At 28.5% G+C, this 27368-nt stretch overlaps 1 protein-coding gene across 1 annotated transcript; it reads right to left on the reverse strand.

The window, feature by feature from the left end:
* Positions 1–9982: 9982 nt before the first annotated feature.
* On the reverse strand, positions 9983–10315 carry LOC129968309 (uncharacterized). The gene has a single exon (XM_056082163.1). The coding sequence runs from the start codon at positions 10313–10315 to the stop codon at positions 9983–9985; it is 333 nt and encodes a 110-aa protein (XP_055938138.1).
* Positions 10316–27368: the final 17053 nt, after the last annotated feature.

A 27368-nucleotide genomic window follows, 5' to 3' on the forward strand; every position in this document is an offset into this window, starting at 1 on the left:
AAACCGTCTATATTATTACAGAAACAAACAATCATTATTATTACAGAAATAAACATACACTATTATTATACAAATTACAGTTACTATTATTATACAAATTACAGTTACTATTATTATACAAATTACAGTTACTATTATTACAGAACAACATTTACTATTATTACAAAAAAATCATTATTGTTATAGAAACATGCAGTCACAATTGTTAAGTAATTGTATTATTCTTTCATCATTCAAACTGTGAAAAAAAGCAACTGTAAAAAATTAGGGACGGAATTCAATGCTTTATCATATCTACAACATAAATTCACAGTATACCACTATATCATATCAAGACATTCCTTTCTTGCCATCAGTCATAGAAACTATAACATAGCCGAGGACTGATGTGATTCTTCGTTCGTATTCAAAACTGGAAAATCTTTACGTCTTTATCTAAGAATTATTATCTACAGTCAGTTTTGCTGATTTTTCTCCTACTGAAACAAAAGTGAGGACCAGTTTCCTTTGTAAGTCTTAAAGGTAGGCACCCTTATATATTGTAGCTAAAATGTTATATGTCCTTTGAAATGACTTTGATGTTCTTTTTCACTGTTTTATTTAATATTTAATCGCGTTATGTTCTTTCTGTGTTGAAAGAATGCTGTTTAATATCTGCGTATTTACATAAGCACTAAGAATGTGCCGGAAATTGGGAGATATATTATAAGAATGGTTGCATTTTTAATGGCATTGTAATGAAATGGAACTTGACTCTTTTTGGACGAATTATACATACTATGAACCGAATTGTAGTAAGATTATTAAAATTGCACAATTTTGATATCTGTCAGAATTGGAGGCTTAAAAATATTTTCTGGGGAAATCATAAGCATTAAATTATGCATAAGTGATCTAATTAAAGATGAACACAACCACTATTCCCAGAAAATCAGACGGTCACCAGAATCGTTAAGTGTTGAATAAATTCTTCAAAGTTTTGGCTGTTTGTCAATACGTCTATTCATGCGTATATGAACATAATAATTAAAAAAAAAATACAACGAGCTATGTAAATGAAATTTTCATGTGGTCTTGAAATTAATTTGTGGATTTATATCAGATTTTAGATTTAATCAATCAACGGAAATTAATCCAAAATTCATACTCGCTTCTCATACTGAAAATCTAAGTAGAAAATTGATGGCCCGCATTGCTAAAGTATACAAAAAAAAAAAAAAAAAAATGTAGGGAGGAATACGTTTCCTGATTTTAAATACAAAAATTCGTCCTAATATTAGGTTTTATTCGGAAATGTCAAAGTAAAAAAAAAAAATCTTATGATATATTCCTGGAAAGCAAATAAGGCATTGATGGAAGATAAGGTTCTGAATTCTTTTATCAGTCATTTTAGGAGAGAGGTAAAAAACAGCAAATGATATAGGTGCTATATTTTTACTTTCGGATCGAATAAAAAAAATGTCTTTGGTGATTCCCAGAAATATTTTGCCAGTGGCAAGAAGCGATTAAGCAGTCCTTTCTGTAATTGTGTCATTACCGCGATCTTATCAAAATATAGCATATCCTTCTTTAAAATCAATAAAGCGAGATCCTAATGGAAGTTTAACGACTACCTTATTGCAACCGATATTTTATGCTCTTTTCTTTTTGTTTTCTCAAAATCTCGGCCAGATAAGGCAGGAGCTCGTTTGTCTAGGCACAGGTGACTATGCCGGCAGGTGAAATCAAGTGCGAAAGCAACGCAGAGGCAGATGTTCAAGCTTTTCGACTGCAGGTATTATTATGCATATTCCGGCCAACATCTTAACTCAACCTCTTTTGATCCCCACATATTTAAAAAAAGATTTGCTCTATGTGATTAGTAAATACGTAAACAAGTAAACTGAGTTTCTTTAATTTGGAGCCCATTGCATTTATAACATTTAAATCAATAATAATAAATCAATAATGAAATAGTTTTTTTTATCATTAAGAATAATTTTTTTTTCAATTTAAAATAATATTTTTTACGTTTTTTTTAGAATTAGTAATAAAGCATTTTAGTTTTTTTTTAAAAAGTTGTTTCAGTATTGCCTTTTTATTTGATACTATTTGAAATATCCTGCTTTGATTGGGATGAAATTTTCTAATGCTTACTGCTTTTCTAAAATTTACTGTTTAATTAAATATTATAAAAACTTTATTCAAATTTTATTTAAATTTCAATATTTGTGAGCAAAATTTTAATTATGTATCGTAAGCGGAAAAATAAAAATATATTTTATATTAGCATTTGATGGAATCCTGAAGCCTCTATAAATAAATGTTAAACAATCTAAACTAAACTAATTTTAAACCAAGTGTTTTAACAAAATCACATTTTTTTAAATTCAAAATCTCATTTTATATAAAATATTATAGATAACAAAAACATTCAGTCATCTGTAGTTCCACATTCAGGAAATAAACTTTAAAATTCTTTTAAAATTAATTAAACATGTTACAAAATCTTTTAAAAATAAAACAGAAATATAAATAAATAAATAAGTGTAGAGCATTTCAAAATATAATAGTTACCAGCACCGAAGTATCTATAATTTTTTCTTATTCTAAATCGTCTGCTTCTATTCACTTATTTATTAAAATTAGAAAAAAATATTGAAGGAAAAATTGTACAGAAATGAAATTCATATCAGAATGAAGCAAACACTTCAAAGTTTAAAGAGGCATAAAATATTTCTTGTGAGATAATTTTCTCCGAAGAAACGTAACAATATTTCTGTTAATTTCAACTTAATTGAATTTTTAATTAACTTTTGTACTTTGAAAGATTGACGGCAATTTTTCACTTGTTTCAAATAATAAGTATACAATATTTTATAAGATGTTTAAGTGGAGATGTGGAACATCATATCCAAAATGACTTCCTGTTCCAATCATTATTTGTTAGTACATAGAATTAAAATTAAAAAACAAAACCTTGAAAACATTTTATTCTTAAAATTATGCAAATAATTAATAAGCTTATTAATTGCGTCCGATTAATTAATTAAAATTATTTTCATTTTCATTTGTAGCAGATGATTTCTGTGATGGCAAACGACCCGGGCAGGGTTCTAATTATCATTATTAATGTTAATCGAAATTATATATTAATGATTAATATTGGTGTGTTGTGAACTTAAAATATTCAGAAATCTGACTTCAATTATTTATTCAATTACTTTTTGTTAGTAAATTTGTCAATAAATAGAGCACCAATATTTCGGAAAATTATAACATTTATGCCCTAATATAAGAAATCTCTTTACATTTTCATAGTCCGAGCTTTATATAGCTTAAGTTTGTTCAAAAGACTGCTGACGTAGAAAAATATTTTTCTGCGTCAGCAGTCTTTTTTATTGCTTTTATAGCAAACATTAACGTTTTTTTTTTTCTTTTCTAAAACAAACTTCAGTAGACACTAGGAATTTGCTTTTTATACTCTTGAAACAAGGCGTCATACTATAGAGTGAAATATTAACTGAATTAGTCATAGAATGAGATGTTTAATTAAATTTCAGATGGCATGAACTATTATATTTATCATGGGTTTTATTCCTTTCAAAAATGACTCTAAAGTATCAAGCATTCTCATGCGCAAAGCATCTAGGCTTAGATCCTGAAATTTTCATAAATATAAAGGTTTCGATCAGTCATTGAATTAGAGAAACGAAGTAGCTCATTGTTTAAATCCATCTTTTCCATTTTGAATCCATCTTTAAATTCTATTTCAACCAGTAGTAAAGCACTATCGATATAATTCAGAATTCTCTGAATAATTCTTGTAATTTGAAGATTTAAAGCAATACCAAGGGCTGTCGATTTCCTAAAGTAAATCTGAATTTTTAATATACTCATTTTAATAATAAGTATATTAAAAATTAGGAAATATATTCTTTAAAAGTTAGTTCACTTAACCCTTTATTTACCGACGGTACTTTAAAGCACCGTTTAAATCCGGCTGATATCTTCACAATCTGACTATTTTTTCTAACAGTATTTGAAAGATCACGAAGAATGTATTTCCAATGGAAAGCTGGAAATTTTTTTTACTAATAAATTTGGAAAATTGATGGTAAACTACTTTGGTAAATAAAAAGTTAAAATTGCTTATTTATTTTTGATTTATTTTTAGCTTTAAATTATTTACTTATAAGTGGAAGAAACAATCCTTAAATTTTTTTTCTTTTAAATTTGGGACAAAATGCTAAAAACTGTGTTATCTCTGCCCAAGATTTGTGCTTACTTTAGGATTAAAAAGAGGACTAAAGCCTGTAAAATAATTATTTTTAAAAGCTAATTACATTTCAGAAATCAAAAACTGATAAATTTCTTATTTTATAACCGCCATCTACTTTTAATCGTTACACCTGCACATATTTTCCCTATTTCGAATCACATAATAAATCAAAATAATCTGAGTATTAAAAAAAACTTTATTTTCTTTCCCCTTTTTTTTTGTCGAAATAAAGGGATTATATTAAATATGCCCATACACAGAGAAGAAAAACTCTGCAAAAAGTAATTACTTTTAGAAATAAATCTTTTTTTTTAAACATAGACTACTTGTAAGTAAAAATTTGGGTCAATCCAGACCAAATAGTGAAAAATCGAAACTAGTCTCGGATAATCTTGGATATCTGGTTATTATAATTATCATCAGCTTCCACATTCCCAATTAACAAGGCGCGAAAATCTGTTGAACGTCGTATACATCTGAAAGAGTCAGGTAGAATTGCACAATTAGATGCAATCTGCCAAATTTTTCATGGAGACACGTGCCCGCTGGCAAACGTGAGCACTTTCAAAAATAAAAATTAAAAAAAAAAATGAAGGAAAGCAGGAAGTGTTTATATTATTAAGGTTTGCTGTTCACAACAAAAATTTAATGATGCTGGTTAAGGTTTTTGAAATAAATTTCTTCCTTTTTGCATAATTGAAACGTTTGAATTTTTTAAAAATAATAAATGTTTCACAAAAACAAGAGGATTTTTTTTCTCTTCAAAAATTGTTCCTAAATTTCATAGAATATCAAAAAATTTTGTATATCAAGTTTCTTGGAAATTTTCCATCTTAGATAAGGTTATTGATGGAAAACAGCTTGAAAATTGCATATTTTATTTTTTTAAGATGACATTTAAACATATTGTAAGACTATTTATAAGTTATATTTTAACGCAAGTATTTTGTGATTATTTACCATTGAAGACTACTACGACTTTTGCGATCAGTTTATTGCAGTTGATGATAATCATTTTGTGTGATTTTCTTATGAAAATTTCTGAAAATTAAAACCATTAAAAGCATTTATTGATTCAATGTTGCAATCATTGATGGATTCGGGCATTTTGCAGCCCAAGTAGTGCACATTGTGAAGCCTCACTTTTAATAACCGGCAATAATCAATATATTAATGGGTTATTATTGTTAATCTTTTATTTTAATAAATTTGTGAAAATGTATAATTAAATTTTATTTTTAATATTTATAAAATGATTAAAATAAAATGTCTTAGAAAAATTAACCATAATTAATAGTTAATGATTTCCTACCATAAGTTATCATTATTAACAAATAAAAGCATTGAATTATTATGATAGATTATAAAGAATTAATAAATTCCAAATAATGTAACATTAAAAACCAGCAGGAATGGTCTTCCAAAATCTTTTTCTTATAATCTTTAATAAAGGCGTTATAAAATAACCGTAGAATTTTTGATGAAGAGTGTAGACGTGCACCCAAATCTGTAAAGAGAATGGGAATTTTCTTTCCTCTTCTTTCTTGCATTCTTTCACAAAATGGCGTGATTCGTGCCTACTTTTGTCATGCAGTGAGAAGAACTGAATAAGTATATGAAAACTCGTTTCATTGGTTATTTTATTTAAAATTTGATAAAATCTAATTTTTGATGTCAAAACCATACATCAAATTTCATATATCTGGTTTGAAGCGTTTTGGAATGACATATTCAATTATATATTAACAGTAAAGCAAATATGTAGTTAACTTATTGTTAAATATCATCCGATTTTGAAATAGATTAATAGTTTGGTGTAAAGATCACAGACTGTTATTTGTTTCTCCCGCATGTTGAAATTTTGAGTGATTGCTTTCACATACCTATATATAAATAGACAGATAGATACTCTACCATTAGACGCTTCTTATCTGACACAAATCTATAATTTTGTCTAAAAGATTATGTGCTGATTTTCAATTTATATTTTTTAATTACGTTCACTTATATTATAAATAAATTACTGTTGCTTTTCTTGATAACACAATAATTTATTTGATAGTGAAGATTGTGGTCTGGGTGAAATGACTTGAAGACGCATGTTGTCTTTTATGTGGTTTATTGGTAACATCAACAACAAAAGGCACATGACACCATAGTGTAGTAGGCCTAGAGAACTACACACACACACACACACACAAAAAAAACACAGAGAGACAGCCGAGATCACACTTCCCCTAGTACAAGTTCACTTCTACTGGGAAAAAAATATATACTAACATCAACAGGAAGACCACGTGATATTTACATGATTGGCAGCTAGCTCCGCCCAGGAAGACCACATGGTTAACTGAATTCTTAACATATATGTATATTAGTAGTTATACAGTTGGGAATTTACATTAGACGTTTTCTCTCCAAAATTTAATATAATATACACTTTGGTATAAAAATCACATACTGAAATTAATTCATTTACATTTTTGCTTTCATATTGTTACAAAATTTTCTACTACAAAAATACTGCAAATCAATCTTAATAACGCAGCACATTTAATTGCTAGTTCAGCAGCTTGCTTGCTGTCTAATCCTCTACAGTTTCTTTACTTGTCGGCGACTCCGACTACTCTCACACACCACTTCTGACGATACACACGACTTCAGCTTTAGAGTGCCTGTCTTTTATAGTTCCGGGAGGCGGGGCTAGAATCTTCCAGACGAATCAGGGCGTATCTGGGTGCATCTTGTTTCTTAGTGGATGAATCGTGAAAGTTGTCGAACTTTCCAGTATTATCCATTTAGTCTCCAAACTCGCCAAATTCGTCGCCAAATGGTCGCCAAGCTGAGCACGCACAGGACAAATCTTACAACGGTTTTAACGGTTTTCCCCACGATGACACTATTCGTGCCGGGTAGCAAAATTACAGATTTGTAACAATATATAGAGCGATGAATAGACCGATAGAGAATATACCAATAAATTCTTATGGTTCAAAATTTTGTATAGTTATTGTATAAAATTAATATAATTGTGTAATAAATAATAAAATTATATAATAATAAAATTATATAAAATTACAGATTTGTAACAATATATAGAGCGATGAATAGACCGATAGAGAATATACCAATAAATTCTTATGGTTCAAAATTTTGTATAGTTATTGTATAAAATTAATATAATTGTGTAATAAATAATAAAATTATATAATAATAAAATTATATAAAATTACAGATTTGTAACAATATATAGAGCGATGAATAGACCGATATAGAGAATATACCAATAAATTCTTATGGTTCAAAATTTGGTAAAGTTATTTGGTTTAATTTTGGCATAAAGATCACATACTGAAATTAATTCATCAATTCATATTTGTTGTATTGCTTTTCTATAATAATGCGATGAATGGACCGATAGAGAAATATACCAATAAATTCTTATGGCTCAAAATTTGGTATAGATATACAGTTTTGGCTTAAAGATCACATACTGAAATTAATTAATCTAGCGATGAATAGACCGATAGAGAATACATCGCTCTATAATCTATATAGAGCGATCGATAGAGAATATATCAATAAATTCTTATGGTTCAAAATTTGGTATAGTTCTACAATTTTTTTTATAAAGATCACATACTGAAATTAATTTAGCTAGCTGGCCACATTTTGGAATTATTGCTTCGACACACACACACACACACACACACACACACACACACACACACACACACACACACACACACACACACACACACACACACACACACACACACATGAGTATATAGATTGATAGAAGCTCTGCAAGTAGACATTTTCCTTCAAAAATGATGCAGATCTATGATTCTGATGACTAAAGAATATGCCACGTTTCATCTTTTTCTTTTCTATATCAAAATATCGTACTCACTTACAGAATTACTAATCAAATAATAGCTTTTCATCCGATTTTGGATTTCCTTTAAAATTTTGCATAAATCTCTAACACCGAATACCAAATTTAAATAATCAGACGTGTTCTACTTTTAATAATTCTCTTTTTCTGAATCCGGGAGATTTAAAACGTGGAGATCATCAAAATCAAAAGAATTAATTTTTCGGCAAGTAAACATTTTCCTTTTCTCTGCATTAGATGAAAAAGATGGAAAAAAAATGGATTGAAGAAATAAAAATATCTAGAAGCAATAGCTTTATATACGCATAACTGTCATACAATAGCCAGATTTCAGCTGAAACCGGGAGAAAAGTAATATCTTCCAAGTATTTTAATTCTTTTCGCATTTTATGTAAAATATTCGTGCATCAGAAAGGATCAATATCTTGCCGAGAACAGTTTTCAATAAAAGTGTCAAAATTAAATTGCTCTTTGCACGACTCGGATACAATAGAAAATTCTTCTCGGTCTGAAGGAAAAAAAATTCTTTAAATTGAAAAAGAGTGAAAAGAAGAAATGAAAATAAATGGAACTGTAAAGCTCGAAGCAAAAAATAATATCCAGGAAACTGAATTTTTTGTTTAGAATAAAAAGAACTTTTTATGCGGGATTTTAGACAGCATGTTGCAAAACCAAGCACGATTAAACATTAAATTTTACAGTAGAGTCTATTGTGTATTTTATAAAATGGAAAAGTTTTGTTATCCTAAGTCGACATGTTCTTTTACTTCTTGGTTTTATTTCCAATTAATAGGCTTTGGAGATCAGTTTCTGTGCCTTTTTGTCTGTTAAACTATTGCGATGGAATGTCTTTATTTAAAGTTGTATCATATTGTTATTGGATAAAACTGAAAAATAAGAATTGAGTGGAAGTCTAATATAAATTGCTTAGTGTATAAATTTTAAAAAAATGTTTACCTTACCAAATAAAAGTGGAAAAGAAAATCCTATTTAGGAGTTAATGTAAAAGGGAATTATTTTTTAATTCTAATTTTGACATGAACAACCGGACACGATTAAATGCTTTAATTGAAAAGTGAAATTTGGAAAAATGAATTTTACCAAAATAATAAAAATAGTGTAAAGGATTTTGTATCAATCTAATTATCGAAAAAAAAAATGTTTGTAAATAAAATTGGTATCACACACACATATACGCGCGCGCGCGCGCGCACACACACACACACACACACACACACACACACACACACTTGAGCTTTAAGATAGTATGACGATAATTTTTGTGGCATAATATTTTTGGAAGATATACCTGAAGAACTTTGAACTTTTAATCACTTTTTTAAAACTGAATTTCAGGATGAATAAGAGGAATTATTATTAAATAATTCTTTGAAATACTGCATAAAGTATCAAAAAATATATTTTACAAAATAATTTTTTAGTCTCTTTATTTATTTGTTTAAATGTGGGGTTGTAGTTATTGTAATTGGTGGATCGGAAATTAAATTTTTTAAAATTCTTTGAGACATGGGTAAATTTTTTCATGTTATTATTGCAGTGGAACATACATATACTCGCTAGCTATTACCCGCGACTTCGTTCGCGTGGAAATTTTGATGTGTATGTATGAAAATTGACGGTCTGATCAAAATGTAAAATGTTATCAAACTGTATCATTATAGTGTTGTTGAAAGCAGAGTCTGATATGATATAATCAAGAAACTTATAACTGATTGAGAAAGATTTACGGGAAAATTTCATTTCATGTTGGTTTGTTCCTGGGATTTGTTGATCGTCAGTGTGAAAGCCAATTTGAAGGCAAATTACAACCTCCTGAAACAAAATGGAAAGATGTTTGGAATAACAGATATGCCGGGAATTAAAACGCTTTCTCCTTTAGCAGCTCCTGTAATAATGGTAGCTTTTATAAAATTACTGCCAAGCTCTCCGATATGAAGCTTGGTTCCGTTGCACAGTCTTTGTGCATCAAGATTTCGCATCAGCAGAGCTGGAACGCCAAATTTAAGCTCCAACTTATGCAAACATTCACCTGTTAACTCTGAGAAGTTGAGAAATTCAACGGGGTAGGCGGTACTATCGGCATTAGCCATCACAGTTTCTATGGATGTATATAGTTTTGAATTTCCGACGATCATGTCTAAATATTTTTTGGTTATTTTATTGACTCACTCGTTCTTTGGCGACATTACTGCCCTCTCACACAACCATTCTTCATTATTTATATTAACCTCCAAATTGGAAAAAACTTGCATGAAAAGTTCATCTTCTTTAGCCACTGGATAGGAAAATTCTTCTGAAAATAGAATTATCCAATCTGCACCCGTTTCTGGACGACCCTCTCCAATATGCAGAATCTTATTTGCAAAGAAACCTGATTCATGGTCGTTGTACAGTTGGACTTGCATGTTGCTTGTAAGATGGAGTTTTTCAGTCCTAGACCACAGAGGCGACGCCTTGAGACATACGTTTATTTCATCCACCGAAATGGCCATCTCAATAACTGTCAGTGTCTGTCTAAAATCGCCTGTGCACAAAATGACAACGCCACCCATCACGACTGGTTGCCGCGGATATCCTGCAGGTTGTGACTTAACGCCTCTAATGCATGCTTGTGTGACATTGTGCACTCGTCCCATACTATTAACTTGCACTGCTGCAAAAGAACTCCTCGGTCGCTGTTTTTGTTGATGTTACATGTTGGGGTATCTTCGCTTGCAAGATTAAACGGCAACTTGAAAACGGAATGTGCAGTCCGGCCACCGTTAAGCAAAGTTGCAGCAATGCCCGAGGAAGCTACAGCCAGAGCTATATTGCGGTCCTCGCGGAGTAGGGCTAGCAGAGATTCAGCACAAAAGTCTTTCTTACCTGTACACCCTGGTGCGTCAAGAAAGAATAATACCTCCTCCCCACTATTACTCAGTGCAGAATCGTTTGGTAGACTTGATGCTACTTGGGAAGTAATCATAGTGTCATTTTATTAAACTGCACTTCTAAGACCGCGGTGTCGTAGTTTAGCTCCTTCACAACTTCTTTTGATAATTCCCCTCTTCGCTGCGGTGTGGGTAGGGCGAAATCAGTGAGACATTTTCCAGATATGGAAATCATTTTATCCTCAATCAATACCAAAGCTCCGTTAATGATTAGGTCATTGTGAGTGCCCTCCAGCCTATGCACGATATCTTCTTATAAAGCGTCCTTGTATGTATCTCACAGCTGGAGGGGGTTTTCAGTCTGCAAGTGCTCACTAAAATTGCAAACAGGTCTTCTAGCTTCTTTCATAGCCCTAGCTTTATTACTCCTCTTCGAAAAATTAGATTTGCGTTTTCTGGGCATTTCGAAAACGTATCAAATAATAACAATTAAATAAAATTCAAACTAACCTAAAAAAACGATGTACTTAAAACTATAAATAAATTTATTAAAAGTATGTAATAAAATGAAATAGAAAATCAAGTTAGAATTTCTTTAAAATCTCAAGTCTTTTTTATTTATCGATCTAGTTTGAGATAGCTACAACAGTATAATACACATAATTTTTAAACTTTTAATTAAAATGAAAATATAGTTGTCAACAATCAGAACACACTACGCATGCATGAATTTTCAACGCCAGTTGGCGTAACGCAAATGCGTGAATTTTCTACGCCAGTTAGGGTAACGCAATACAGATTAGAATTTTCTTATTTCCTATATTCTGTTTTATTTTAATTTAAAATTACTTCAGAATGAATTCGAAAGATCGATTCATTAACAATGTTTAATTTTAAATGCATCAAACACTAAGAAAATGAATAGAATCATTTGAAATAATCGATCGAAAACATGTTAAGCCTAATCTCCTTAGCGTGGGAAAGAAAAACAACTGAAGCCCTACTCATTTGGCGGCGGGAAAGTAAGTTTTTAATTAATAAAAAATTAACCACTCAATTAACCGGAATAATTAGTAGCCTATGTCCTATTCCAGACTATAATCTATCTCTGTGCTAAATTTCATCCAATTCCGTTCAGCCGATCTGGCGTGATTGACTAACAAACATCCATCCAAACTTTCACATTTATAATAGTAGTATGGATAGTACACATAAGATTTCAATGCTGAAGGAATCGATTTTCTATAATTACATTTTTAAAAAATATGTTTGGTTTCAGTAAATTTTTTTTTAAAAAAATTTTAATTTATGGTTTTATCTCTTACGCTTCAATTTCAAGTTCAAATTTTACCGGAATTGCCAAAAATTTAAAGCGATAAATAGTATAATGAACAGAATAACGTAAGGATTCTATGATTGTATGAGATAAGATTACCAAAATTTGGAGCTGAAAATATTTTGCTGGAGAATTATTAAGACATCAAGTTTCATGAAATATTTAATACAAAATTTTAGCCAGCATTAATTCTCGCGAACAAGCTGGTCGCTAAAGGCGGATAATCAATTATAAATAAAGGGTGAATTTATCAAAAAACACATTACCATTCTACCATTAAAGTTATTATAATTATTAAATTTCAGTAAGATAAAAAAAAGCTGATAAGAAAACAAAAATTGTTACTCATGTATTAATGCCATGAAAAAATTCTTTAAAATTGCTTGTATTTGAAACTCCCTCACTCAATTAAATTAAACTTTCGATATATTAATAATGAAAAATGTTCAGTATATATTTTAAATTATATATTTGTTTTTATTTTGTGCTATAATTTCAATTTTAAGCTATAAAATGCATTTTTGTCTACATTGAATCAAACCTCAAAGTATTGTAAAAGTCATTTCTCAACAGCTTTATAACTCATTTTATGAATGCGTTAGAAATTGCGTTTCGAAAGGCTTTTAGATTTTAGTGGCTAGGCCTTTGAAATATTCGTTTAAAAGCACCCCTGAAGTATTCCAAAATTCGCCATTTAATGGCAGGAGTTTCAAATTTCTATAGAATGAAGCGTTTTTAAGGTATATGTCAAAAGTCAGGCATATTTCCTAATGAAACATAATTTTTCCTTTTATGAAAAGCAATAAACATCATTAATTTTAGAGGGTTTTTTTATAATCGTTCTTAATCGAAATAAAGATAATAGTAAATAATAATAATAAATAAAAATACAAAAGCATTTCGAGCAAGTAAAAAGTCTTTCAAATGTTCTAATGCAAGTTAATTAGATGTTTTATTTCATATGTTTAAAATGTAATGGATTTTAAAAATACTTTGTCATATTGATTTTTAACTAAATACTGAACATGTTAAAAACGATATATCTTTTTTTCTTAAAAAATGTGAAGTAGTATTTTCATGGTATGTTAGCTGTGTTCATTAAAACCCGAGAAAAATGTTATACATTTTTAGGCCTAAAATAAAAACTAATTTATTAACAAAAAATAAATATTATTGTTACAAATCATATCGCTAGTATCATCTTAGACATTGTGTGTATTTAACCGCCACAGAGAACAACAATATCATTTATCAAAAAAGTAAAAGTGATTTAAAAAATAAATATTTTAATTATTCGCCTATGGAACTTGTATTTCAATTCCTTGAGCAGTTGTTTACTATACTAATGCAATCAAACATCAAATAAAGTTAATTTGAAACAAATTAATGAAAGTATAGCTCTGTTAAAAGCTTGATTGTAAATAAACCGTTGAAACCTGAACGGCTTCCAAAAATTATTAATAAACCATTACTTAGAATATTTTACTATATGTTGTAGAGGCTACATAACTCTACTACCTTCTCTTTTGATACAACAGATGGCGTTACCTTATTAATATGAAATATATTTCCGATTATCCTTCTTAGGGGGGTTAGATTCTAATGAGTGTTGTGTGATTTTTGTTTTGTCTTGTGAAATGTGGAACTTCGAAAATAATTAAATAACTGTTCCTAAAATTCGTCTATTATTTTTATCTACCTCCTAATGATGTTATACAGAGTCTCGTCCCTCTACTATGTATATTTTGCATTTTTTGTTATAATAGATGCATTTTTACATTCCATTGTTGAAAACATTTTAATTTTTTTAAAACTTTCTTCAGCCATAAAACTAAGCATTAAACTAAGCTTCCACTAAGCATTGAAAAAACAAATTATAAGAACGATAAGTTAAAATTAAACTATTCTTCCAGAAAGTTCTGAAGAGTAAAGCGTCTCATTATTTTGGTTCCGTCATTTCTATGAAGAATTTTTAATTAGTTGTAAGATTTATTGCAAATTGAATAATGAATTTCAAATACATTTGGCAATTTATTATTACATTAATGCATTGTGATTTAACAAGAAAATCGATTGGTTTATTCTATCTTAAAATAACAAACAATTTCACTTAATACTACTAATAAATTTTCAAGATTCTAATTAAATCGTGTAAAAAAAAGATGAATTAAAGTATAAAAGTTTTATGTTCGGTCCCATAATTCGTTTAGCTTAGAAACTTAAATATTAAATGTTTTTTTTTGTTTTAAAAACTAGAACAATAATAAACATAATTTTTCAATTTATTATAATTATATTATTTATATTTAAATTTATTATTATTTGTAATTAAATTTATATTTAAATTTATCACTAAATTACAATTTACAGAAATTAAAAGTATTTAAAATTATGAAGTTCATTTAAAAGTTAAATTATTGCGAGATTTTAATTAATTATTTTTTGTGAGTTTTCAAATGAATAATATTTTCTTGATTAAGTTTAGTAAGGAATTGAATGGAAAAAATTATCTGCAACGTTATTCATTTTATTTGAATAAATGTTGAAAAAAATATCGAATGCATTTTTTATAAAAAAAGCAAAAAATATATTTGAAATAATAATTAATATGCAATCAATTTTAAAATTATTTATAATGATATTTTCCATTATTTACAAATGAATAATTATTAATCTTTATTGCAAAACAAAATATTCTACTTTAAATAATTAATTTATAATGATTTCACTAATTTTATAAAATAAAGTTTAAGCTATTTGGAAGTGAATTATTGTTATTAAATAATATTTGTACTTAAAAATTTAAAGCTTTTATTAATGGATGAGAATTTATCATTTCTGCTGAAGACGAATTTGTGTTAAGAAATAAATATTATGATGAAAATTATAATTTAGCAAACAGAATTTTTATTTCGTTTTGACACTTTCTCCTAGCATAGTGTATTGAAAAACATATTTGAAATATTTAGTACATATTCTGAGATTTTTTTTCTTTTTCTATAATCGTGTTCAAAAAAAAAAAAAAAAAGGTTAAAAATGCTCGTAAGATTAGAAGAATAATTATACTGGATAAAAAAAAATGATTTTTTCTCTTATGAAGCAAATTTTAAAAAAAAGGCAATAAAATCGTCTGTCATTTACTTAATATTTGTAAAATAATGAAAAAAAAAATCATTTTTAAAAACCATTACAAAATAATAATTTTTTTAAAATGAAATTATTTGTAAATCTTTTTACTGTTAAATATATTAATTCTTAAACGTTAAAACTTCTTAGGAATTCATCTTCTTTAACAAAAATAAATACAAATTCTCTAAGGAAAATTAATTTATTGTAAAAAAAACTGTATACATTATTTCTGTTATGTATAATCTATGATTTTCTTTACGCGAGTGATTGCATGAGAGAAAATGGTACAGGTCACAGCATTTGAAATATATTCGAGATTTATCTCGTTCTTTTTTATAATTGCTTTGAAATTAGATTTAAAAAAAAATGTTGGTACTGAAAGAGACTAATGCACTTGCAATTACTGGCCTTCTCGAAACGAATTTAGGTCCTGCCAGTCATGCTGATATGATTCATTTTTTTCCCACGAGCAACTAAATGAATTATTCCCGAACATTTTATCTTTATTTGCCGCAAAGGGAGCTCTTCCATTAAGTGCGAGTGGACAGCTTCCCTTGAAATCTTTTTCGTTCTGTCAGTTCCGTGTTTTCAGCTTGACACGAGATTATGAGTGAAAAGCATTGATAAATTATAGATAAGCTTCTAGCTGAAAAGTAGGCGAGATTCTTTTTTTTTTGTATCCACTTAGCTACTTGTATTTCATGGAAGTCCCACATATATTTACAATGTTCTTAAGAAGCTCAAAAACCACTTATTTTCATTAGAGAAGTCTTGTTTGGATATTATTTTTTTGTTGTGAAAATATTTATATAAACGACCATTGTAGAGGGAAGAGACTCTATGAATTCATTACGAGATAGATGAAAATAATTCACGAGTTTAAGGAACAGTTATTTAATTATTTTCTAATTTCCACATTTCACAAGACAAAACAAACACGAACAAGAAAATACACGACCCTCACATAGAATGCAATCTAACAAAGACCCCCAAGAAGGATCATGGGAAATATACCCTGATATTGATAAGGAAATACCACCTGTTGTATCAAAAGAGAAAGTAGTAGAGTTATGTAACCGCTGCCACATGAAGTAGATATATATAGCAAAGGGAAAATGATACAAATTGTTTTATAGTATTTTTTGTTAAATAATTCTTTTTCTCAATTCAATTACTTAAAAATTACATAACAGTTTTAAAAAACACTAACCATTCACATTCAGGCTTATTAACTCTGTAAAAATTACTTTCTTACCAGGGTTTTACTAAAGAAATAGCCGAGAGTGGAAATTTTAAAATGAAAAAAAAAAATGTATAAAAATATGAGAGAAATTGTTGTCTCATAACTAGATATCTAGAAATAATTTTAATTATTTCGAAACATTATCTTGCTCTCTTATTTCATACTAGCCACCTTGGAGGATCAATTGGTTCGCCTGGATTAATGATTGCTAAAATTTTAATACCGCTTTAGAAGTTTTACACATTTCTGCTCATTGTGATATGCATTTCTGCAATACTCAGTCAGTATCCTCATATATTTAATTATATCACAGGAAAGAGCAAAAGAGTTTAAAAATGGACGTTTTAAAAATATTTTCAGCATTAAATTAACAATAAAACATTTATTCAGCATTAAATTAATAAATAAACAGCATTATAAGAACAAGAAAATTTTAAACATTTTATTAAAAGCATGCCTTATACTTTGATTAACACGGGAATATAAATTAAATCTTCATATCTTGATTATCAACAATAGGTAGAAAAAAAACCCAAGATGAAATATAAATAGTAACAATGAGTGAAATTTGAGTTTCACTTCAACAATAAAATATATTGTAGTCTTGTCTTTGGTATTGATATCTTTGAAAAAATAATTTTTTGAATATAAAAATGATGTGCAAACCATTTTGTGCTATAATATTTTATGAAATTATTGCGGAAAAACGCCAAAAATTCTCTCAGTATTTAATTATTTAAAATTTTTAGAAATCTCTCCCAAGTTCCGCAATTCCCATCCTTCAAAGTCTAAATGTCAGACCCAGATCTGACGCGTGTGCGTGTGTGCGTGCGAGCGCCAACACAGACACATTCATTTTCATTATTAGGAAAGACAGAAAAACATTATCAAAAAGAATAAAAGACAATGTACACTTTTTATGAGGATGAGTTAAATATTTTTTTTATCACTGAAATTAAAAAAATCTCGATGTTACTTATATATTTTGAAAACCTTAATAGAAATGCTTACTGATTCTGTCCCCAAACTATGAGCCAGTTTGATTTTAAAATCTGTTATACATTGTATATATTCTATTTGCAGTGTTATGTAAGTGCATAGCATAAAATAACGTGATGTAGAATATTGGATGACATGTAGAGTTAAGATTATCGTGTCTGTGACGTCATGTGACTTGACCTAATAATATTTCTTATACCGTATTCTTTACATTTTGCATTATAGGAACTAATAACTCCTGTGTGTCTTATTCAAATTCACAAAAACTAAAGATTGCATCATACTATTTATGGATAAATGATTTTGGATATTCCTTATTAATACTAAGGAAACGAAATATTTCCTGATAAATATTTATTTCGTCTGCGTCTGAAGATGATAATTTTTTTTATATTCCTATCTATCGCACAAACATGCGCTATTTGTAAATTGAGAAGCTGATGAAATTTTGAGATGCACTTTATTTAAACGAGTTCGAAAATGCAGACGTATCTTTTCGACTTTTTTATATTTTAACCAGAAGATGGATTCCCGGAAATATCTGAAAAACTTTCTTATCATAGTTTGGAAATGATGAACGTTTTTTCTTTTCTTTTTTGTTGGAAAAAGGAGTAACTATTCTGACATTTTGAGATAACCAAGTTGATATAGTTTATGCACGAAGAAAATTTGCTTTACTCTAATAAAATTATCTTATCGTCTGTCACCCCGTCTAATCCTATGTTTTTACTTAATATTAAAATTCGTTTTCACAGGACGGATTTTATGTAATTATTTGATGTAACAAACTGTTATTGGTAGCAATTTTATAGGTAGCTGAAATACTTATTTAGAAGTGGCGTATATTATATGTTATACATATGGAAATATTTTTTTTAGTGTTTACATTATATTTTCTTCCAAAATATTTCATCGAGAATCTACACTATTTGTATCTTAGCTATATAATTAATCTTCGGATAATGACTGATCGATGATGTAAACTGACTGGGATAGTCATGGCTTGTTTTAGGCTGTAATGCAGAAGAGGAAGAAGATATGACGATATATAATAGTAATTAGTTGAATTTATTGAAGAATAAACGGTGGACATCAGCTCTTTTGTTTATGCTGTATAATTAGATATAGAGAACTGATGTGAACCAGAGAAGTATTAAATAATTCAGGAGCAACTTTAACCCTTTCACAACTATTCCGACCAAACCGCTATACCCATTCTATACTGGCGGGCTAATTTCTATTTTAAACGAAGGGTGCGGAATGTAAAGCGAGGTGATAACTCGTTTTATATCCTGAACTCCTCGTGTGAGACAAAAATGGATTCTCCATTAAAGAATTTGCACGACCATTTGGAGTGCGCCAATAGTGAAAGGGTTAAAGGGCATTGATTCTTGCACAGATGGAAAATAAGCAAACCGATAAGAAGCTACTCCTGACTTACTTAAGCATTTAGGGTTAACTGATGGGATCGTCTTCGCGACAATAATCCGTCGGACATTAAACGTGGAGTCATAATGATCTTAAACAATCACATTCCTTCCGCTCCCATGAGGCATCATTGGAGTAGAGATAGCTTAACTCCACATCATTGCTTATTCCTAAGAAACCACTTCTCATCCATAAGTTTGAAAAAAAAAGTGAAAGCCTAGCACTTCTTACCTTAGGAAAGCCTAGCTGAAAAACAAATATGGATTCCAGGCCATCATGGATGTTCAGACACCAGGGTTTTCAGAAAACGATTTAGTCAGTTCATTCATGGGAATATCCGAGAATGAATCATCTCTCATAAGAAATTCATAATAGTTTCACAGAAATTTTCGAAATATCTGCACTCTCACCCGAGGAAATTATTTAGAAGTAACCGATTATGATGCTCAGCAGAATATGATACAAAATATATTTGGCATGCTAAATAAAAGTAGAAATAATTGAACAGAGAGTTAATTGTATGATTTTTTTATAGTTTTACACTACAACAACTTTAATAGCTATAATACAACGCTTTAATAGCTAAGCGAGGTTTTAATTTTAATTCCTCTATTTTATTGTTCTTAATTACTTAATTTATTTAATTTAATCTTAATTATTCATTATCAATAAAGTGCACACGGAAAACGTATTTAATGCTGTCGTAATGCGCTTGTGTATGAATATAATAACTAAAATAATGAGAAGTATAATTTATATTTCCTGAAAGTATACTTCCTGAACATATTTGATTAAATTTCACTTAAATATTTATTCAGAATTTTGAAAAACCTCTCCTTTTTAAAAACTACAATGTGAGAAGTAATTAGATGCCATATTTGGTAGCTCTAAATCTACGACCTGCTCTGCAAGGTGCTTTGAACGAATTTTGTATCACACACATTGCACAATACAATAATTACAGAGAATATAATACAGGAGTAAGTCTTTAAACATTATTATGTTAAATCAATTTATTGTTAAAATAGTTGATTCTTAGATTCTAGCTAATTTAGATCTCCGTGACTAAAAAGAAACTGTTTATTTTTTGAGAAATAAATCTCTGTATTTGTCTCTTCTTATGTGATTATAGTGTATAATAATAAAATATGAACGTAACATAAATCTTTTGAGAATAAAGGACTTTTTGACACTTTAAAATTATTTTTATTGATGAAATTCGAAACTGCTTAGCTGTTTAATTCGTAGGAAAAAGGACTTTTAGATCACACTTCATGAGTAAGTTGGGAATGAATGGAAAGATATTTCTGAATATGAAATAATAAATATTTTAATAATAATATGAATTTATATAAATAATATGGATTTCTTTTGTTTCTGAAAAATTAACTTACCCTATTAATATTAATACTTTATAGACAGTAATAATTCATTTTCCGAAGAAGTAAATCAAGTGAAAACTAATATTTACTTCTTTCTTTTTATTGAGAGCAAAAAGTGAAGTAATTCTTTACAGTGAATGTCTTAATTAATCGGAACGAAAAATTAAATAAATAAATCATATTATTTTTAAATTTTTAATTAACCTCATGTCACTGACATTCAATTTTGATTTGAAAGCTTCTTGAAATGTTCCACTCACTTCTCACAAATATAAGTTTTTCTGAAAAAAACAACAAATAATTATGTACGAAATGACGTTTTTCCAGTTGCGTTAATATTTTTTCATTAAATTTCAGCCGACTCTATATTCATCCAATGAATCCTCAAAGATAAAACTAATTAAATTTACTGTAAATAATAAACAAATAACAAAGGAAAATAATTAAAAAATTAACAAGTTAAAGTAAGTAAAAGAATATTGTGATAGAGAAACCTGAATTTTTTTTTCTGCGTGATCCTTTATATTTTCACAAATCGGATTAAATCTGTGTGGATATCATTTAAATATATCAGCATTTAATTGAATGTTATGTTAAAACTTGCTACTTTAACTCTTTATTTACCGATGGTATTTTAAAATACCATTTAAATCTGACTGATATCTTCGTAATATGACTATTTTTTCTAACAGTATTTAAAAGAAAATGAAGTGAGTATTTCTAATGGAAAGCGGCAGATATCAACTAAAAGGAACATCGCATTTTTAATTATTAATTAAATTAATTAAATTCTTCCAATTAATTAAAAAAAAGTTTTGTCTTCTTCCCTAGATTTATTCCATACCATAACTTGGCTAATGGTTCAAAAATAAATTTGAAAAATTGATGGTAAAATAATTCGGTAAATAAAGGATTAAAACATAATACTCTTCCTAGTTGTATCTTATATATATTTTTTAATATTGCAGGGAGTATTTTGCTCAGTGGGTGTTTAGTCATGAGAAATTCATCACTTTATCATAGCCCGAGGTGAAACCTTTTTAAGCAGTGGTACTTAAGCTGAAAGATGCTCTCGTTTCATCTGGGAAAACCCTATCATTTCACTTAGCGATTATCAAGACTATTTGTTATTAAATTTTTATTCGTAAAATAGAAACCAAGATAAAGGGTTAGGATTCAGTCTGTTTTATGTGTCTGTGGAAATACTTGAGTACAATCAGATCTAGTTACTTCTCTTTAAACTTGTAGATGAAATACCCAGTGATGGTGGGGGGAAATGTTTCGTGTTTTTTCACTAGTGACTGCTTAATTAATCTTCATTAAAACGTTGTATTCGTAACAGTATTTAAGAAGGAAATTTTTGTATTTGTGTCGTGTATGAAAAAGTAAAGATGAATTTAATATTATTCGTCGATAGAATTCCAGTGCATCCGAAAACAAAAATTTATTTTCTATATGACTTTATTGCACACAAAATCTTTTTATCGTAAGCACATTTTATTTTTAGAATTCTTTTAAAACTCATTAAAAAATGACAAAAAATACTAAAAAAATAAAACAGAAGTAAATAAAAAGTTGAGCTCAAAATTTTATCGTTGTAGATAAACAGAATATCTATAATTAAGATATTCAAGACACTCTGCTACTCTACAATGATTGAGAGCAAAATCTTAAATCGAAAATTCAAAATTTTATTAAATATTTTAAAATGAAACCTTATTCAATAGGGGAAAAATCTCAGTTTTCATATTTTTTCTATCAAAAATACAAAAAAAAAAAAAAAAAAAAAAAAAAAAACAGAATGAAATAACTGTAATAATAATGAAATATATTTGAGGTTCGTTGAAACAATGAAAGATATAATAAAATATATTACAATTTTTTTTTAGAACTGAGAATAACTGTACTCAATAAAATTAAATGTCACCGAAAATATAATTTTTATTTAAATTTTAAGATATCGCAAAAATAATTATTTTTGTGAGAAAAAATGTTAAAATTTTGCTTAATATAACTAAAATATAGAAAAATCACTCTGAGGTACCCAATTCAATATTTAGAAATATATTAAATTCATATTCGATTGCTCTAAGTCCGACATTCCGGTTTGTAGAGTGTTATATTTTATGCATAACGATTTTTTCAGCATGCATATGATTGCTAACCTAAAAGAAATATCATAGCAAAAAATTACTCTTGAAAATTAATGTATTCTAATAAAATGGCTGAATTCATTTTTAAAAAAAAATAGAAATTGAGGAAGATTGTTACTCCAGTTTTTTTACAGTACATTAAATTTGCCGTAAAAATGGACACTTTATTATCCAGATGAATTTTATAAAAAAAATTTTTTTGTCTTTGTTTTAATGCTGATCTTACCAGTGAAATAAAAAAAAACGTGTGGTTACGTAAAAACAACATTCAAAATAGATTTGTTCAGACTTTTGAGGCATTTTAATAACATTGGCTTCATATGGCTTTCTATTAAGCTGTTTTATAGGAACAACAACTTTCACTTTTATTTTTGTCATCATACTAACAGTTATGTAAAAATAAAAAATAAATAAAAAAAAATGCAACTTTGACTGATTAAAATACTTTCTTTCGCCACAGAATATCCCCGAACTTGGAATCTCTAGGATTCCCTGTCGGTTGAAAGGATATATGTGGGAGAACTTATTAAGATAAAAAAATACACATAAAAAGACCTAAAATATCATCAATACACATAAAAAGTAACTACATACAATATTATAGTGATGAAGGAGGTGTTCGGTGGGGGGTATGATTAGATGAAATCTATTGAAGTTAATATATTCTGGAGAAGAGCTTGGTTGAGAAATGAAACGAAAATTTATACTGGTCTTGGTTCTGGAGAAATCAATTCCTCGTTCTCTTGTAGGAACCGCACAAGATTTCTAATTTTAACCTTGGACATCTTGTTTCTCATAACGTTAGTTCACCAGATATTTTCTAGGTCGTGGGTGGGTTTTTTGAGATGAAAAGATGTGATGAGAGGGCAGCTAGTGACATAATGAAGGGAATCGCCTACTTCGTCGCAGCCACATCGATCCGATCTTTTAATATGGAATCTCTTGAAATATGAAGGGAAAGGGCCATGGCCAGTTGCAAAGATAATGTCAAGCCTATTCCAAGATGATGGGTTAAAGGACACTTTCGAGATGATTTGATGGATGTTTCTGCCAGTTGAGCCATTGTCCACAACATGCTCAAATAATTACTGAAAGATTAATAGTAACGTTCGCTATCACAGGAGTCTTAACTTGGAATTCCAACTAAAACGACGCCACCTATTTGGTAAATATTCACTTCATCTTGGAGCCTTAAAAATATCGAAAAAAGCACCTTCTTAACAATAACAAATCGGTCCACAACTAATGACATTTAATAATTATAGAACACATTTCTGAATGATCATTTCATTTAATAAATCAAAGCCGATATCAATTTTAAGATAGATTATATGATTAATTTATTTTACTTTTTTAAATTTTAGTCTTACTTCATTAGTAATTATCTTGTTAAAGTCCATTTCCCCATTCGTAGAACAGTAGCGTTTCATTTATTTGGCTAAACTGAAAGCATCCCATAGTTCGATTTTTGCTTGGCCTAAGAAAATATATTATCTGATATAATTTTTAACTGACTTATACCATCTATTAATTAGTTCTTTTAATCAATATGTCACTCTTTTGAAATGTTTTTACGAGTTTTCTTTTTTCTTTTATGTTCAAGATAATAATACAGTGAATTCAAAATGATATTTATTTTTTGATAATTTATTATAAATATTCATTAATTACTTAATTTTTTTAAATATATACGCTAACAGTTTTTTTAAACGACTTATAATCGGCTTACCAATATTTTTTCTAAGAAATATATTTATTGAAATTTTGCTTCACAATTACCTTAATCATTTGTTTGAATACCGAATGTAAAAAAAATTTACAAGAATTTATCTTATAAATTAAGTTCGATTCTGAAACTTATTCAGATGCCTACGAAACGAATAGTCTGACACACACTCCGTCGTTTAAGCAAATAACTTCAGAGTTTGTAAACAGAATTCTTTAAAAAAAAAAAGAAAAAAAAAACATTTCTATTACCACTGATTCTATGTCAGCAAAGCTCAGCTGTGCACATAAATTTTAAAAGTGCTAACAAAACACTTAGTTCATCGAGTAAAATTTCGTCAGAGAGCCCCTTGTGTTAAAAAAGGTTATTTTGTTCTCACATTAATTTTCGAATAATACGTTATTGTAGTCTTGTTATTGATCAAACAAACCTTTTCATTGAAAAAGTAGTAACAACTTGAAATAGCTGAACAAACGTCTATTATCTCATTGCGTAAAAAAAGTTCGCAGCACTAACATATAAAAGAATTACCGATATATCCTGCTGCCATCTATTGTGTAAATAAAAAACTTTTTCTTACGAAGAAAAAATATTACAATTTTTTTTTTAGTTTGCCATAAAATATTTAGATATTTGAAAAAAAAAAAAAAATTTAAATTAGAAAAATTATAATTACCTAATATTACAAAACGTTTTTTTTTTTTTTTTTGCAAATTGGTAATGAAATTGAGATGTACATTTCACACAATACATTTTTTTCTGACTGAATTTTGGTGGAATTGAAGTTAACGCTGAGTTCGACTTACACGTAAATGAGTTTCGGTCGGACTAACGTGTGATTAATTTGATATTAAATTAGAAGAAAATTAAAATCAAAATTTTTTTTATTTAAATAAAACTATACAAAATAATTTTTTAATGTGTGGACAGGTCAACAATATGGAATTTTTCAAAAGTTTTCGAGCTGGTGATTCGAATAATTTCTGTGTAGTTCCTTTTTCGTATCTTTTCTTCTTTCAATTAAATATTAAAAGTTGAAATAAAAATAAAGAAGCTCAAAAGGATTCCCAAATGTTTTAAATTTAATTTCCAAAGGACTTTTCTCGTCTTCCTTATGTCTATACTAAGATAAGATATTGTAATCCTCAAACAATCCTCAACAAATTTAAACGAATTTCCATGTTTGAAAGACACATTTTTATAATTATATCTGTTTGTCTGTGAACACGATAACTCAGAAATGCTTTGAACTAGTTGGGTAAAATTTGGTGTTTCATCTTAACAGGAAATTCCGAGACTTTTTTTGTAAAAAATTTGAACGAAATTTATTCAAATGAAATCTGTTTCTTTAACTTTTCATTCTTACGAAAATTTGATAACTGAAAACACTAAAAGGTAGATATTGCGTGTATAGTTTTATAGTCATAAATATAGATGTGTATTAATTGTGAACCTATTCCGTCGACGAGTTGACCGTCTGTCGGTCTGTATTTTCCCCTACATATAAATGCAATAATTTAAAAACGTAACTTAAATTGGTACATAACTTTAGAGTCTAAAGTGTAGACTCGTTAAATTTTAAACAAGATCTTAAGGGTTAACTATTTGTCGGTCTATATTTTCGCATGAGATAGTCAAAAAAAGCAATAACTTAAATAAACGAAATTTGATATGTGATCTTGTTTTTAAAACTGTAATTCTGGGTAAAATTTTGGTTTTAATCGGCTGACCCTTATAGTATAGCCTATTGCACAGTATTGCACGATATTATATGATATTAATCAATATTTCACAATATTAAACAATATTGCAAATATTGATAAATGCCATAAGATACAGTGCGAGATAAATTTACTAGAGAATATGCGAGAACATTTCGGGGACACTGCTACAGATGGTTTTAATTGCAGATAAGCGAAGACATTTTCAAGACTAATTATAGTAAAAATTGTAATTTTTTTAAATCAAATATTTTTGGTTTATTTGGTTTTATATGAAATCGGCAAAGAAATGAGGATTCCTTGGTTTTCTGTCTAAAAAATGATGTAATTTTAAATTATTAGAAGAATGCCATTAAGTGTATACAGTTAAACTTTGTCATTCAATTTATCTTATAACCATATCTACACGTATAAAAGAAACTTGTTTCATTAATAATGTGTATAAAGAAACATTTGACCCTCATGCCGTTTTGAAATTTCACTTGAGCTATTTTAAAGGAGTCGTTTTTAACTATGATTAGGTGATTCCTCAAACTTCTTTATTACACAAAAGTGGAAGCATTCGCAATATTCAAAGTTTGCTTGCATCACTGATATAGACTCATAGCTAATTCATGGTGAAATCGTTTGCCAAACTTAAGGTTTTGTAATTTTGATGACAAAATTGCCACAATGTCACCACACCTCGTTTATTATTAGAAGAAGAATGGGTATTATTATTCGATTTAATAAACTTGGAATATTGCTAAGAATTCATAAAATTCTTTAAACTGCAGTGAAAATATGCATCAGTCGCCTTTAAATGTCATATTATTTGTTTACAATATTGGTTGTGGCTTAAATATATCAGGCGTATCTAATGTCACTTGATCTGACATGTTTAGCCAATTCATGGTTCATGTGCAGCATTCTCTGTTGATCAAAACACCTAATAAAGAGCATCTAGATAGTGCTAGGAAATATGCTTTAATTAGAATATATGGGGAAACCAGAATGTTGACAGCAATCTAATAAATCAACTAAAGATACTTCCTGGAAACCTTTCTAGGGGAAAATAACTCACTTTTATGTTTCGCTTGCTGAGAAGTCAATTTCTTAAATCTAATCATGATGGCATTTCTAATTCCATTTGGTCTGACATATTTAGCCAATTGATGGACCATGTGTGGCATTTTCGGTTGATCGAAGCACCTAAGTAAGA

Source organism: Argiope bruennichi, chromosome 5 (genome assembly GCF_947563725.1).
Source record: "Argiope bruennichi chromosome 5, qqArgBrue1.1, whole genome shotgun sequence".
NCBI classification, from domain to species: domain Eukaryota; kingdom Metazoa; phylum Arthropoda; class Arachnida; order Araneae; family Araneidae; genus Argiope; species Argiope bruennichi.

Coding starts and splice junctions, on each gene's coding strand:
- LOC129968309 (XM_056082163.1), bottom strand. CDS start 10,315: ATGATCGTCGGAAATTCAAAACTATATACATCCATAGAAACTGTGATG.